General features: G+C 37.5%; 1 protein-coding gene across 2 annotated transcripts in view; it reads right to left on the bottom strand.

Annotated features, from left to right (window-relative positions):
• SYT1 (synaptotagmin 1) overlaps positions 1-16,335 on the bottom strand; it is a 661,960-nt gene that overhangs the window by 181,827 nt on the left and 463,798 nt on the right. For both annotated transcript variants that reach the window (XM_006142860.3, XM_006142859.3), the window contains exon 5: positions 291-475. In XM_006142860.3, coding sequence (XP_006142922.1) covers positions 291-475 — 185 coding nt within the window. The remainder of the gene's footprint in view (positions 1-290; positions 476-16,335) is intronic.

Raw genomic sequence — 16,335 nt, 5'->3', positions numbered from 1 at the left:
GCTTTTATTCTTTTTCTCTAACACTCAACATAGATAAGACTGGCTAAATAGATATAATCAAAATCGTCAGGCCTGTTCTGATTTATTTGTATAGGAAACTGGAAAACCCTGTCAGAAGTCTCCACTACACTTTGGGATCTTGAGTAGTGATTGAAACGATTGCAAAGCATCTGCACGCTAGTATGTGTCCAGATGTTGTTTATTTCTATAATTGTCTGGGATAAAATAATAAACCACTTGTTAATTTTCAATAAGATAATCCAAGAAGAAATATGAAATCAATACATTACCTGGTCTTTCATGGTCTTCCCTAAGTCTTTTACATCTTTCATGTTAATGGCATTCTTTCCTCCCTTTTCCTTTCCCTTCTTCTTGTTTTTCTTTTTGAACAAACATTTCTTACAGATACAAAAGCAGCAGGTCAGGACTAATAGGACTGCAACTATGGCTATGGCAATTAAGGCCCACGGTGGCACTGGAAGAAAAAAATGCACAGAGAGCATTAGTAATAGGACATTTAGATGTGCAAAACCTTAACCCATGAGCTACAGAGATCCATTCCTTCATGTTTATTTATTAAGCACCTTTGTGCTCCAGGCAGATCGTTCTGCAGTACTTTATCCAGGATGCTCTCCCTGCCTAGAATATTGTTTCTCTCTTTTCCACATTGCCCTTTCAAATATGGCAACTGTCATCTCCTCCTTCTTACTTTTCCTGACTTTTTCCAAGCTCGATTTCCATTAATCCATATCTTTATTCATTTGGAGTGTAGCTCTGGAATTTGGCTTTTGAGTTTAAATCATGGCTCCGTCATTTACTAGCTGTGTGATCTTGGGCGAGTTATCCAACCTCTCTCTGTCTCAGTTCTCTCAGTGTCTAAATTGTAGATACATTGATAGGTACCGCATAGAATCTTTGAAAGGATAAAATGATAAGAAGCAGTGCTTAACTTGGAGCAAAAGCTCAATAAATATTAACTATTATTACTCATCTATCGAATACTAGGTGTTGTATTAATATGTCTGGCATAGCGGGAGAGGCAGACCTGAATCACATGAACAGAAATGTAAGTGAGAAATAATAATGGTAGTAGGGGTTGGGAAGAAGTACTTGGTGCTCTGAAGTTCAGTCATGGGAAGATACACTCACTCAGGGTATGCAGTACAAGGTAGTGCTTATGTTCAAGTGATCTGTAATCGGGCTACGTTGTATTCAGCATGACCATTTTCTGGCTGTGACTCTGGCCAGCCTGCTTAACAGTTCTTGTGTTTCTGTTTCTTTCTCTATAAATTATAGGGTTACCCATTTTATTTAATTTGAAGATTAATGGAGTTAATCTACTAAAAAGCTTAGAATGGCATCTGGTACTTAGCAAGACTCAATGCCAGCTATTATTTCTTATATTTCAGGCAGAAGGCTAAATATTGTGGGTAAAGCAGACAGCTCGGGGTACGTAAGGGGACATAAATACACACAAAGCAACTTATAGAAAGAAAAATGAAGGTTCAGTCATGGCACTGTGCTCTGGATACAGCTGCTCAGCAGACAGAGGACACAGTGAAACTTGGGTTCCATCCCTGGCCCACCCTAAAAAGCCAGGCATGGTGGCATATACCTGTGATCTCAGTTATGCAGGAGGCCGAAGCAGGAAGACTGCATCAGAGGCCCTTTCCAGTAAAAAATACCAAAGGAGTTCAGAGGAGAAAGAGATGGTATTTGGATAAGAGGAGAGGCTTCAGAATCACAGGCTCGGTTTAAAACAGTAAAGCTTATAAAAATAAATATATGTAATAAACACTTAGTTTTCATTATGGTTGTCCATCTGCTCACAGTTAAAATATTTAGCATTTACTATAGTATGTTTATAAAAAATGAAGTCCCATAGATTTAGAATTTCACAAACTGGAAAGGAATTATTCATGATATAAATCACGGCTCTTGAGATTAATCAGAAGAAGTAATTAGATTTGCCTGTTGTAATAAAAAAGACATTGGGCACTGAAATGATATGAAGGAGTGTTTTTTGTAACACTCATTAGAAGCAATAATTATTGAACAGAAGTCAGGAGTACTTTGATAAAATAAAACTACTTAAAAATGAACTTCTCAAAACTGAGAAAGCCTCCTCTCTTTGCTTTTCCTCTACATTTAGCTACATAGTGGAGAATACTCAATGTGCATACAATTGATAGAGCGCATTCATGCTAGATACTACGGGTTGACAACATATAAATTTCTCACTCCCGAAATCATGTTTTCGGCCACAGAAATACCCTTTATGAAACTTACAGATAAGCCCAGACCCAGACATGTTTTATTATAGTTCTCTAATCCCATTAAACAATTCGGATTTTTAAAAAATGTAAATTAAAATAAGCTTATGTAACCAGTGACATCATTCATAATACTTCATTTAAAGGATTCTGTCTCTGTTGATCTAGTTAAAATCCTGCCATGCATGAAAGAGAAAGCCTATGTTTTCATGGCAGGCAAGCCAGCATTAATAATGACCCTTCAGTTGAACCTTGTAAATTATTCTCCGGTTGGATTTGTGTGATAGTCTCTCAGAAAACTACATAAAAGTCTCTTCAATTACACAAGACAAGACGGAGATGATTTGACAAGTTCATAAAAAGAAAATAGACAGGGAAAGCAGAGGACCATTATTTAATCAAAAGAAGTTAAAGAGACAGGAACATGGGTTTACAGGAAGAAATTTGAAATTAACTTGAAGTTAATTTAAAACCACTGAAAAATTTCTTTTGTGACTTCTTAAGGTACTGTTTCCTAGATTTGCTTTCAGTTGGTATCCTGAATAGCTTAATTTTCATTTTGAATATGCTATATTGAATATAATAAAAGTAACAGAATTTTCCTCATGATTTACTAACACCATTTAGGCTATTAGAATAAAAAAAAACAAAGCAAAACAAAACTTAATATTTTCATTTTGTATATCCATAGGAAAACCTGACCTGTTAGTCCAGAATAATGGAAAGAGGCTTTTTTTTTTTTTTTTTTTTACATATAAATTTCTCACTCCCGAAATCATGTTTTCGGCCACAGAAATACCCTTTATGAAACTTACAGATAAGCCCAGACCCAGACATGTTTTATTATAGTTCTCTAATCCCATTAAACAATTCGGATTTTTAAAAAATGTAAATTAAAATAAGCTTATGTAACCAGTGACATCATTCATAATACTTCATTTAAAGGATTCTGTCTCTGTTGATCTAGTTAAAATCCTGCCATGCATGAAAGAGAAAGCCTATGTTTTCATGGCAGGCAAGCCAGCATTAATAATGACCCTTCAGTTGAACCTTGTAAATTATTCTCCGGTTGGATTTGTGTGATAGTCTCTCAGAAAACTACATAAAAGTCTCTTCAATTACACAAGACAAGACGGAGATGATTTGACAAGTTCATAAAAAGAAAATAGACAGGGAAAGCAGAGGACCATTATTTAATCAAAAGAAGTTAAAGAGACAGGAACATGGGTTTACAGGAAGAAATTTGAAATTAACTTGAAGTTAATTTAAAACCACTGAAAAATTTCTTTTGTGACTTCTTAAGGTACTGTTTCCTAGATTTGCTTTCAGTTGGTATCCTGAATAGCTTAATTTTCATTTTGAATATGCTATATTGAATATAATAAAAGTAACAGAATTTTCCTCATGATTTACTAACACCATTTAGGCTATTAGAATAAAAAAAAACAAAGCAAAACAAAACTTAATATTTTCATTTTGTATATCCATAGGAAAACCTGACCTGTTAGTCCAGAATAATGGAAAGAGGCTTTTTTTTTTTAGGTTTTTGCCATTGGGTATATACATGCTCAATTGAGAGAGATGGGCCCGGGCCCAGAGAAGGAAAGTGAGAAATCACCCCCTCTAGAGGAATGGCCATGCCATAATCCCTTCTCCTCCAGTCTCCTCTCCAGATTTTGCACATGCACGCAAATAAAGTTATTCAAATTGTGTACTCAAGTTAAAAAACTATTTTATCGAGTAGAGTAACAAAATATTCAAAACTTTTTAAGTTTACTGATAAACAACTTTCACATCATTATCCATTTTCAGTATTCACAGAAACACGTTTCAGGATTAGCGAGCAAATCTCAACTATCCAAATATATTCTGAATTAGCCTAAAATTTATTGAAGATCTACTTATGGCCCAGCAACTGTGCTATGGTTTTACATACATTATCTCATTTAATCCTCACAGCAGTTTTGCTCATTATCACTTCAATATCACCAAGAACAAACTCTACAGATTAAACAGTTTGGGAAATTCAAATACATGTTTAGGTTGTGAGGCTAAAAATGTGTATATTACAGATGTATACAAGGAAAAAATTCTTAGCTAGCTTTGAAGTCACTTTAATAGAACATTTTATATTAAAAAATCCAGTGAAGCACATAAATAATAGTGTAAGATGCTGCCAAGACTGACTTTTTAATAAAAAAAATACAGTTTCAATCAAAAACAGGCTCATCAAAATATTGCTCCTGGCAGAAAGCTATCAGCTTATTGTTATTGCTACCCAACTAACATTAAATGAAAATTTATAATAAGAATTTTAACATTTAACTTAAAGGCCTTTCAACAACAAAAAAGTGAGTGTAAAAATTCTCTATTAAAAATGTTATTTTCACTTTCCAGTTAATGCATCAATTTCCCATACATTATATGACCCAAAGGTTAAGCTGAGGATGAGAATTAAGTCAAAGGCAAGTTAATTTAAAGTTGTTTCTGATGCTTTAACTTAGACCTTGTGATAGGCAAAATAAAGGCCACTCAAAGGTGTCCACTTCTTATTCCTTGAATGTTGTGAATCTGTTATCTTACATGGCAAAAGGGACTCTGCAAATGTATTGAAGTTAAATACCTTGAGATGAGGGATTAACCTGGATTAATGGTCTGGGTAGACCCAATGTAATTAGTAGAGTCCTTGTAGGTGAAAGAGGCAGATAGGAGTTTGAGAGTCAATTAGAGAGATTTGAATTATCTGTGTAGCTGTTCATTGTTTTTTTAATACTCTATTATTATTATTATTATTATTATTATTATTATTATTAACTGGGTATAGGGCATGTGTGCTCACCAGAGCTAGAGAGAAAGAGTGAGAGAGAGGACACTGAGAAAGCAAGCCACAAGGTCTGGGACTCAAACCATGGCCAGTCATGTGGGAGTCCAGTGCCTTAACCTCCACACCACCTGCTGGCCCTTGTGGCTGCTGCTTTTAAAGGTAACAAAAAGGACCACAAGCTCAGAAATGCAGGTGGCATGTGGAAGTTGGATTCTCCTCTGTAGCTTCAAGACTCAGTCCTGCTGATCCTTTGATTTTAGCTTAATGAAATGTATTTTGAATTTCTGACCTTCAGACCTGGAAAATGAGAAATTTATGTGGTTTTTATACCAGTAACTTTGTAGTATTTCATTACAGCAGCAATAGGAACTCACGAGGTACAAAGACTACCTGAAGAAATTTGAATATATGTTGTATTTAAATAACCATACAATTGTAATGCCCATATGGACTGTTTCTGTATATTCTGCTGTCTTTCTATGTACCCCTTTTTTTAAAAAGAGAGATTTTTGTTACAGGGGTGTGCACTTGCCAGAGAGACAGAAGAGACAAAGAGACAGAAAGTAAGAAATCATCCCATGTGTGGATGGCCATGCCACAATCCCTTCTCCTCCATTCTCCTCAGGATTTTGAGCATGCATACACATGTGCCCAGCTTGAATTTCAAGCCACCAGTCCGGTACTAGAACCGTGGCTGACCACGTAGGGGTCCAGCGTCTTAACACTATATCACCTGTTGTATTTTTTTTTTTTTTTGCAACCACTTTTATGAGCAGGACTCTCACATTGTATCCAAGACTCTCTCAAACATAAGCAATGATTTTCTCTTGGCTAAACCCAAACAACACTGTCTGTGGTATTAGAAAATCTTGACCACATAATCCTTCTTGAGTTTTTCTTCTGCTTTTATTTAGATATCACTATCCTTACCAGATTTTCTTTCTACACGGCTCTTTTTCCTCCCTTTTCCATTCCCAAGTCTTTTTTATTTTGGGGGATTTTTGCTTTAAGGTACATGTACTCACTGGAGAGAGAGAAAGAGAGAGACAGACAGTGAGAAGGAAAGTGAGAAATCACCTCCTCCCGGGGGGAGGATGGCCATGCCACAATCCCTTCTCCTCCAGTCTCCTCCTGGGATCTTGGCCATGAACACACATGTACCCATTAAGATTTTCAAGCCACCACATCTAGGACTCAGACTGTGGTTGGCCATGTGGGAATTCAGCGATGTAACTGTTATGCCATCTGTTGGCTCCCCCATTCCCGTCTTAAACAGGGTTATTATTCAGGGTGGGTTCTAGTCCCATGCTTGTCTTCACATTCACTCATTGTTGTGCACATCCTCTCCCATGCCTTAAACTTTAGGTCAATTATTCCATCCTGTCTCCCTTGGTCTCCTTATATACTCAAGATTGTCTTCCTGTCTATGGAAAAGTTTGTATGCATCCTTGGTCTTCTCCTCAAACCAGTTCTTCAAACCAACTACCTGATTCTGTCAGAACTTCTATCGTTTCCTACCTCCTGGACATGGAAACAATGTGGCCATTTTAATTCCCAAATCTGGCAAGTCTTGCCATTTCTTTTTCAATGTGGTTTACACTTCCTTTTGATCACATTTTCCTCCATGTGGTTTCCTCTCCCACCAATTCTCTTCTATCTCCATTTTACTCATTATCATCAGAATAAACTACATAATAATGTCCAGTTATGCTGTGCGTAGTGGTCAAAGTCCTCTGTCACTTGGCCACCCTACACATCTACGTTTATTTCTCCATGTGCCTCACACTCATCTGTACTCTCATTAGACAGCGTCCCATCATTACCTGCTCAATTCCACCCCCGTGTTTTTCTAAAGTATATTCCTTCTTTCTTTTATTTTTTAGTTTTGTCCCATAGGGCATGTGTGCTTGCCAGAGAAAATCAGAGAGAGAGAGAGAGAAGACAGTGAGAGGGAAAGTGAGAAATCACCCCCCTGCACCCTCCGGGGAGTGAGGAGTGATGCTCACGTGGCAACGGCTTCCCGTCCATTCTTCTCCTGGGATTTCAGGCATGCATGCACACATGCCCAGTGTGATTTTTTCAAGCCACTGGGTCTGGAATTTGAATTGCAGTTGATCATGTGGGAGTCCAGCACTGCAACTATTATGCTGTCTGCTGCCCCCTGCCCTCGTTTTAATGTTAGTCTTCTTTGCCTTCTGTCATTTAAACGGCACTTATTTTTCTGGGCTTACCACAACTCTCACTTGGCATTGGCAGATTTGTGAATAAGAAAATTAAATACATTTGGAAAAATATCTGCCCCTTCCACCAGTATGTTAATTAGGAGATACAATACATTGGGTGTATTTTATTAGACTGGTATAAAAAATGCATTATTGTAAAAGACAAAGAGATAAGTCCGTACAAATATATAAAAGGAATTTTAATTTTAATAAATCCCCTTCCTGCACATGAAACTCACTTTTTACTAACTCAAAATGCAGCTCTTTGTAGACTATTCATAATATAAAATATCCATTAATAGGGCAAACACAATAAAAATATTTGGAACTATTTAGAAATAAATTTGAAATAGATTCTTGTTGGGAAAAAACCCTGCAATATTATGATTTCTCCTAAAAAAGAAAAACTGTTTTATTTCCATGGGAAGTAGGCATAAATGAGCAGTTCAAAATACATATTTAATTAAAAATATTTATAAGCATCTACTATGAGCAAGGTTGTGTTGGAATATAGTCCTTAGCATGGTATGTGCAATCACTAAGCTTATTATCTATCTTCCAGATGTTAAAACCTAGGTCTTATTTACAATATTAAAAGAAGTATATTTCTCACATTTGTTAAACTTAGCTCTCAGAAAATAATATGGTACATTTTCAAACAGATTTGGAATGGCTTAATAGGCTCTTGAGTACAAATTTAGTGCTTCAGGGGTACATCAATTGAAGAAATTGACTAATAAATATACTTTCTACAATAAAAGTGTAACTCTCAGATTGAAAAACATTTTTTTTCCCTTCCAGCGAGTTTCAACACTAAACAAAAATTTTAAAAAATGATTGATTTAAGGGGCCTTGACCTTATTTTTTTTTTTAAAAAGTAGATGCTCCACATATCCTTTTTAATAGCACATCATGAATCAAAGATGAAAGCTTCACAGAGAATAAGGCTATGGCAGAGTACACATTTTTTAAAGGGAAATATTTAGCATTACTGACTAGCAGCCATGTGTGTCAACTTTATGTCTCTGAAGTCTGCTCCTGAGACATGCCTTGTTCCTCCGGCCCGCAGAATGAGCAGTTGAGCAGAGGTCCTTTTTCTAATTGACATAAGGCACCCTACGGCCTAGGGGAGGCCTGCTGCAGGTGGTTCTGTGCTCTCATTTCCAAACAGATCTTTTCTGCATCTTCTAAAATGTCTGATGCAGTGCTCAGTACATATTTCATATTTAGATGGTTTGAAAGAAATCTACGTAGCCACATTCGTGAGCTCAGGTGGAAGTACGGCAGGTGGTCTCGGAGGTATTCCACCATTGTAGGGGGCTTTTCGTAGGTGTATTGCTCAGTTTCTCTTCCTTATCTCGAATTCTTTCTTTCTTCTGTGTTTTTTTTTTTTTTTTTTTAGGGAGATTTTTGCTACGGGGCATGTGCACTTGCTGGATGACAGAGAGAGAGAGAGAGAGAGAGAGAGAGAGAGAGAGAGAGAGAGAGAGAGAGAGAGAGAGCGAAGACCATGCCCCCTGCCCTCTTTTTAATGTTAGTCTTCTTTGCCTTCTGTCATTTAAACGGCACTTATTTTTCTGGGCTTACCACAACTCTCACTTGGCATTGGCAGATTTGTGAATAAGAAAATTAAATACATTTGGAAAAATATCTGCCCCTTCCACCAGTATGTTAATTAGGAGATACAATACATTGGGTGTATTTTATTAGACTGGTATAAAAAATGCATTATTGTAAAAGACAAAGAGATAAGTCCGTACAAATATATAAAAGGAATTTTAATTTTAATAAATCCCCTTCCTGCACATGAAACTCACTTTTTACTAACTCAAAATGCAGCTCTTTGTAGACTATTCATAATATAAAATATCGATTAATAGGGCAAACACAATAAAAATATTTGGAACTATTTAGAAATAAATTTGAAATAGATTCTTGTTGGGAAAAAACCCTGCAATATTATGATTTCTCCTAAAAAAGAAAAACTGTTTTATTTCCATGGGAAGTAGGCATAAATGAGCAGTTCAAAATACATATTTAATTAAAAATATTTATAAGCATCTACTATGAGCAAGGTTGTGTTGGAATATAGTCCTTAGCATGGTATGTGCAATCACTAAGCTTATTATCTATCTTCCAGATGTTAAAACCTAGGTCTTATTTACAATATTAAAAGAAGTATATTTCTCACATTTGTTAAACTTAGCTCTCAGAAAATAATATGGTACATTTTCAAACAGATTTGGAATGGCTTAATAGGCTCTTGAGTACAAATTTAGTGCTTCAGGGGTACATCAATTGAAGAAATTGACTAATAAATATACTTTCTACAATAAAAGTGTAACTCTCAGATTGAAAAACATTTTTTTCCCTTCCAGCGAGTTTCAACACTAAACAAAAATTTTAAAAAATGATTGATTTAAGGGGCCTTGACCTTATTTTTTTTTTTAAAAAGTAGATGCTCCACATATCCTTTTTAATAGCACATCATGAATCAAAGATGAAAGCTTCACAGAGAATAAGGCTATGGCAGAGTACACATTTTTTAAAGGGAAATATTTAGCATTACTGACTAGCAGCCATGTGTGTCAACTTTATGTCTCTGAAGTCTGCTCCTGAGACATGCCTTGTTCCTCCGGCCCGCAGAATGAGCAGTTGAGCAGAGGTCCTTTTTCTAATTGACATAAGGCACCCTACGGCCTAGGGGAGGCCTGCTGCAGGTGGTTCTGTGCTCTCATTTCCAAACAGATCTTTTCTGCATCTTCTAAAATGTCTGATGCAGTGCTCAGTACATATTTCATATTTAGATGGTTTGAAAGAAATCTACGTAGCCACATTCGTGAGCTCAGGTGGAAGTACGGCAGGTGGTCTCGGAGGTATTCCACCATTGTAGGGGGCTTTTCGTAGGTGTATTGCTCAGTTTCTCTTCCTTATCTCGAATTCTTTCTTTCTTCTGTGTTTTTTTTTTTTTTTTTTTAGGGAGATTTTTGCTACGGGGCATGTGCACTTGCTGGATGACAGAGAGAGAGAGAGAGAGAGAGGAGAGAGAGAGAGAGAGAGAGAGAATGGCCATGCCACAATCCCTTCTCCTCCATTCTCCTCTCAGAATCTTGGGCACACATACACATGCACTGGGCATGAATTTTAAGGTTGTGAGTCTGGGGATCAAACTGCAGTTGGCTAGATGGGAGTCAAGCAACAGTACCACTATGCCACTTGCTGGCCCCTCTTTGATTCTCTTCTTCCTCATTCCTATTAAGTCTATCTTCTAGGCTGGCAAACTTTCGGTGGGTTGACTCATTGGAATCTTGGTTACTCCAGGATATAACTCACTGATTTTTGTATTTCTGCCTTTATTTTATTTTTTTAAAATGTTTTTGCTGGTTTTGGCAGGTGGCATGGTGGTTAAAGGTGTTGGACTCCCACATGGCTGACAATGGTTCAAGTCCTAGACCTGGTGGCTTGCTTTCTCTCTTTCCTTTTCCTCTCTCTCTCTCTGTTTCTCCCTGATAAAACTGGAAAAAAAATAATAAATGAAGTTCTTATAAAAATAAATAAAAGGTTTTTGCCATAGGGTGCATGTGCTCACCAGAGAGAGAAAGAGAAAGAGAGACAGTGAGAGGGAAAGTGAAAAATTACTTCCTGGGGTATGGCCACACTGCAATCCCTTCTTTTCTTGGGATTTTGGGCATGCATGCACATGTGTCTGGCATGAATTTCAAGATGCCAGGTCTGGGACTCAAACTGTTGTTGTCCATGTGGTAGTCCAGTGTTTTAAACTATATGCCACCTGCTGACCTCTTGATTTTACTTTCCTAAAAGAAGTGTATTCATTGATTTTTTTTTTTTCTGAGAAAGAGAAGCAGGTGGAGAGAAGCAGGCACTCTCATTAGAGTCCCCACATTGTGAACTTCCCTCCAACCCTAACCAGCCAGGTCATGTATGGAGTGCATGCATTGGTTTGCATAGGGAGACCTCGGGATGCACACTCAGGACTTCCTCCATGTGGTAGTCCAGTGTTTTAAACTATATGCCACCTGCTGACCTCTTGATTTTACTTTCCTAAAAGAAGTGTATTCATTGATTTTTTTTTTTCTGAGAAAGAGAAGCAGGTGGAGAGAAGCAGGCACTCTCAATAGAGTCCCCACATTGTGAACTTCCCTTCCAACCCTAACCAGCCAGGTCAGGTATGGAGTGCATGCATTGGTTTGCATGGGGAGACCTCGGGATGCACACTCAGGACTTCCCATGTGGCCTCAGCATCTCAGACCATGGCATCACTGCTGTGCCACTGTGACTGGCACTGATTTCACTCTTAAGGGGAACTTTGCATCATCGATCAGTTTTGTTCACATTTATCATATTAAGAAGCAATTTTAAATCTATATCTCTTCCACAAGATGAGTTGTATCTTCATCTCTGGGAAATATAAGCTTGTATATTTGCATCAGTCCCAGATATTTTAGCCAAGAGCCTCAAGACAAAATAGGTAATATGTTTGCTATTGCTGCTCCAAAATTTAAGCATTTTCTACCTCTTGACGTACTTTTATTTAGTCACATGAATGCCTCAGCACTGCGTTAATGTCTGTGAAATTCATTTTATGAATAATCTACATATTTCTTTATTCCTATATGTATTGAAGCTTTTTGCCAACTTCTAGTTTTACTGAAAATAATCCATCATCTTTCATCTTTCTGTATCATTACATGCTGATATAAGATGCAGAGTATATGAAAATAACTGTTTTGTTGTTAACCAGTAGGAAAAGTAATTTGTATGTCAAAACATTGGTTTCATTTCTGTTTCTTGTCTTTTTTTTTTTTTTTTTTTTTTTTGGCAAATGCACTCACCAGAGAAAAACAGAGAAAGTGAGAAATCATCCTCCAGGGGAGATAGTCAAGCTGCAGTCCCTTCTCTTCCATTATTTTCTTGGGATTTTGGGTATAACACACACATACTGGTGTGTTTTTCATACTGTCAAGTTTGGGACTTGAACTGCTCTGTTGGCCACGTGGGATATAACTACATTAACCGCCATTGAAACTTGATGGTCCCAAAGCCTTGCTTAGAAACCATTCATAAATAATTTTCAAAATTATACAGGGTAATCATTTTTCAAAAATTGGCAAAAAAGCATTATATTTAAAATCTTTTCCTAAATTATAGAATGCAAATACAAACCCCCCCAAAAAGCTCTAGAAATATATCCATTAATAAACTCATTAATCACCTCTGGAGGAAAAAAAAAACGTTAAATGTAAATTTGAAAAGTGTACAAAGTCATATAGAATATAGCTGAGGATCGCTCAAAAACAATCAATTCTTGGCTCCTGGTAATAGACAAAATTACCTTTTTCTCACTCTTTAGAGTGTTTTAAATCACCTTTGAACCACATGCCTTTTTAAAAATATAAATGCTGTGAACTCTTCATGAGAAAAATACATATGCATGTGTGTAAATGTCACACACTTGGTAATGTGTGGTACCCCAGTGTAGGTCACAGTTCTCCAGGTCTGAGAGACTCCAGATTAAAAACTGCTTTCCACAGCATCAGGCAAAATTCACCAAGGTTGGCTGAAGGGAAACCTCGTTCTGTCATTAGTTCATTTGGACCTTTCGTTTATTTCTTATTGGCAATCTGCTATGTGTTTCAACTGTGCAGTGTAGTGAAAACTGAGAATGCGAAGAGGGGTCCCTGTCTTTAGGAGCTGAGAAAGATTAATTCTCAGGGAAAAAACAAACAAATAAACAGAGGAGATGAGACAGAGTTAAGTGCGAAGTTCAGTGGAGCAGATGGAGTCTATAGGCAGCAGGTTAGAAGAGCAAGTTAAAGGGACTGGAGTCAAGGAGGGCTTCCTTGAGGAGCTTGAGTTTTGAGGTGTGCAATGAAGCCCTGCTTGCTACACAGTGAAAATAGCATTTAGGGACTCCAGTTTATTTATTCCCTGTCTTCCTTTCTTCTTTCCTCTTCCCTTTCCTTCTGTTCTTTGACTTTTAGACCCCTTTTAATCTGAGTTCTCACTCAGTGACTATCTTGTTAAAACTTTTAATATGACGCAAACATCAAAATCAATGGTAATTTTTTTCACAGTAATTGGAAAGGTACTTCCTTGTAGTGAATTCATGGAGGCTTTTCTGCATACACTTTAGAATCACTTTTTAAATTTTTTTTTTAATTTTTAGGTTTAGTTATAGGACATGTGCACATGCATATGTGCGTAGCGTTGAGTTTCAAGCTGTCTGGCCTGGGACTCAAACTGTGGTTGGCCATATGGGAATCCAATGCGTTAACCATAATGCCACCTCGCTGGTCCCCAGAATCACCTTTTTAAGAATCAGCTCATAGTCTTCTCTCATATAGTTCTATTTCACTTGAACATGTGTGTTCCTGACCAAAAGCAAACTGGAAAATCCATCTGTGGAAATACGCTCTAAAAAATAATCTAAGCTATTGACTTGCTTCAGCTATGTCTGACTTTTTAGGGGAGGTGATGGTAGGTAACAGCAATGTGGGAGGGAGGCCTATTCATTCACTTACTCATCCATTTGCATGTATAACACATTAATACTTAACATATTGGAGGACTAGTGAACAAGTTTAACATAATTTACTTAATAAATTTACAGTCTACTTAGGCAAAAACTGACTAATATATATGACATAAACAGTAAAGGACACCAGGCTCCATGCTAAATGCCAGATTAAGTGGGGTTTCTGGCTAGATTCTGATTATACTGTGTAGTCATAGCAATCTTGTCCTACTTGTTCAGAATTACTTTCTTAAATATCCTAATCCTTTTTTTTTCTTTTTTAAGAGATTTTCACTGTAGGGCGCGTGCGCTCGCCAGACAGACAGAGAGAGACATAGAGACAGAAAGCGAGAAATCCCCCCCCAGGGGGGATGGCCACGCCGCAATCCCTTCTCCTCCATTCTCCTCTCGGGATCTTGGGCACGCACGCACACGCGCCCGGCGTGAGTTTTAAGCCACCGGGTCTGGGACACGAACTGCGGTCGACTACGTGGGAGTCCAGAGACATAGCCATTACGCTAACTGCTGGTTCCCAATATCCTAATCCTTAATAAAATAGGCAATCTGTATTTTTTCCCATAAATCTCAAAAAAATTTAACACATACAAGTGACAGAAAAATATATTACATTGCTTCAATATGCACAAAGTCACAACCTATACATTGCTACATTTGTCCCAGAGTATCTAACCCTTGATCTGATTTCAGTGTTTACTGTGCTGTTGAACAAATTCCCAGCCCTTATGGAATAACTTATTATGGCTACTGAAGTTCCTCCTCACTGGATGCAGTGATTAGTCTTGATAACAACAGTGAGTTGATTGAAGGACATTTTATCTGCCCATGTATTAATCAAATAATTAGTTTTATAAAATGTCTATAATAACAGTCTGCTTTAAACGATAAGGCAAAGTCATCCGTATCTTCACCATTATTGGAATGTCTGAAGTTTGACATGGAAAATGGTGTTGGGTCTTCAGGCAGAGATAAACCCCAGCACAACTTCCAGAGGATTTAGATAAAACCCCACAGCCAGCCGAGGAGCTTGCTGTCTGCTGGCTCCAGAGAGGAGTGAGTGGGTAAACAGAAAGGGATGCCAGGCAAGTTGGCAGAGGTGAAGGCAATTCACCGGCTAATCAGTTCTGAAGCCTTTGGAAGTTTGTAACAGTTTTCAATCATGCCGTGGACAACACAATTTCGTGGTTAAAGAGAAATGCATTTATCCTATGAAATTTGCAGTATGTCTCTTGAGTTCAGATTTCTAAGTTCAAAGCTAAAAACAAATTATCTCAGTATTTTTTTTTTCTTTTTCCCCTTGCGGATGTGAACTTTCTTCTCCACTTTTATATTAGAAATCTTCAAAATAAGCAACTCTTGGACCCAGGCATGGACAGACACTACTGCTAGGCAGTTGCCTGGGTTGAACGCTTGGCCCACTCTAAAAGACAAATACAGTGGAACCTATCTTAAAGAAAAAAAAAAAAAGAAAGGAAAAAAGGCAGCTCCTGATTCAGGTCCGATTCATATTTTGTTGCATTTTAAAACTTTAAACTTGCTTAACAATTTGTCTAATTTGTTTTCTATATTTGGCAAAGATACCCAAGGGAAAAAAATGTGTATTCCAAGACTTAAACATGTCTCTTGTTGGCAACATTTAAATGATTCAGTATTTATATGTACTTGTTTCTTTTCCATGAAATTGAAGATTCAAAGGGACTTCAAAAAGTGTGTGGAAAAAAGGAATTAAAGTATGAGTTCATATTGGTACAAAAATTTCAAAATTCACACCCAATTTTTTGATACATCCTTTCTGTAAGCTTTTTGAAGAAAAAAATAATTAATTATGATAAAAGGTTATCAACTAATAGGACAGGTATGCTGTACAATTTAGAATCAAAAGTTATAAATAACAAAAGTTCCCCTTAGCTTCATGACTTGCTTTTGGGAAGGACCACCCCCCCCAACCTATTTTCTTTATTGAGAGAGAGAGAGAGAGAGAGAGAGAGAGAGAGGGAGGGCGAGCGAGCGAGCCGCAACCAGCTCCTTACACTGTGATGTACTCCCCGCCAGTTAGGATCATGAGCACATGTGTCTGGAGTGCCCAAAGAGACCTTGGGATGAGAACCTGGAACCTTGCCTCATGGCCTCAGCATCCCTAAGTGCTCCATCATCGTTGAACCCCTGAACTGCCCCTGCTCCCCCATACTTTCTATTTATTATTCTAGAAATAAGCGAGCACATTTTGAGAATTCCACAGAACTTGGAGAGACTTGATGGCACTGACAGGAGAATTGTGTGGCCGCTGTGCATGAGTGGCGAGGAACAGGCTGTGTGAGGCTTTCCAGTCATGAAAAGAAAGACTCGGGCTCATTAATTTCATTACTATACGAAGTGACAGGTAGACAGCAGTAAAAACAAAGCCCTTCACTTGTCTAGCTATCCACGGGACATTTTTCCTTGATTATCCAATGGATTCCTGCT

This window comes from Tupaia chinensis, unplaced genomic scaffold (genome assembly GCF_000334495.1).
Source record: "Tupaia chinensis unplaced genomic scaffold, TupChi_1.0 Scaffold000085_1, whole genome shotgun sequence".
Taxonomy (NCBI): Eukaryota; Metazoa; Chordata; class Mammalia; order Scandentia; family Tupaiidae; genus Tupaia; species Tupaia belangeri.
The sequence above is the reverse complement of the archived record's forward strand: the minus strand, read 5'-3'. Positions and strand labels throughout refer to the sequence as shown.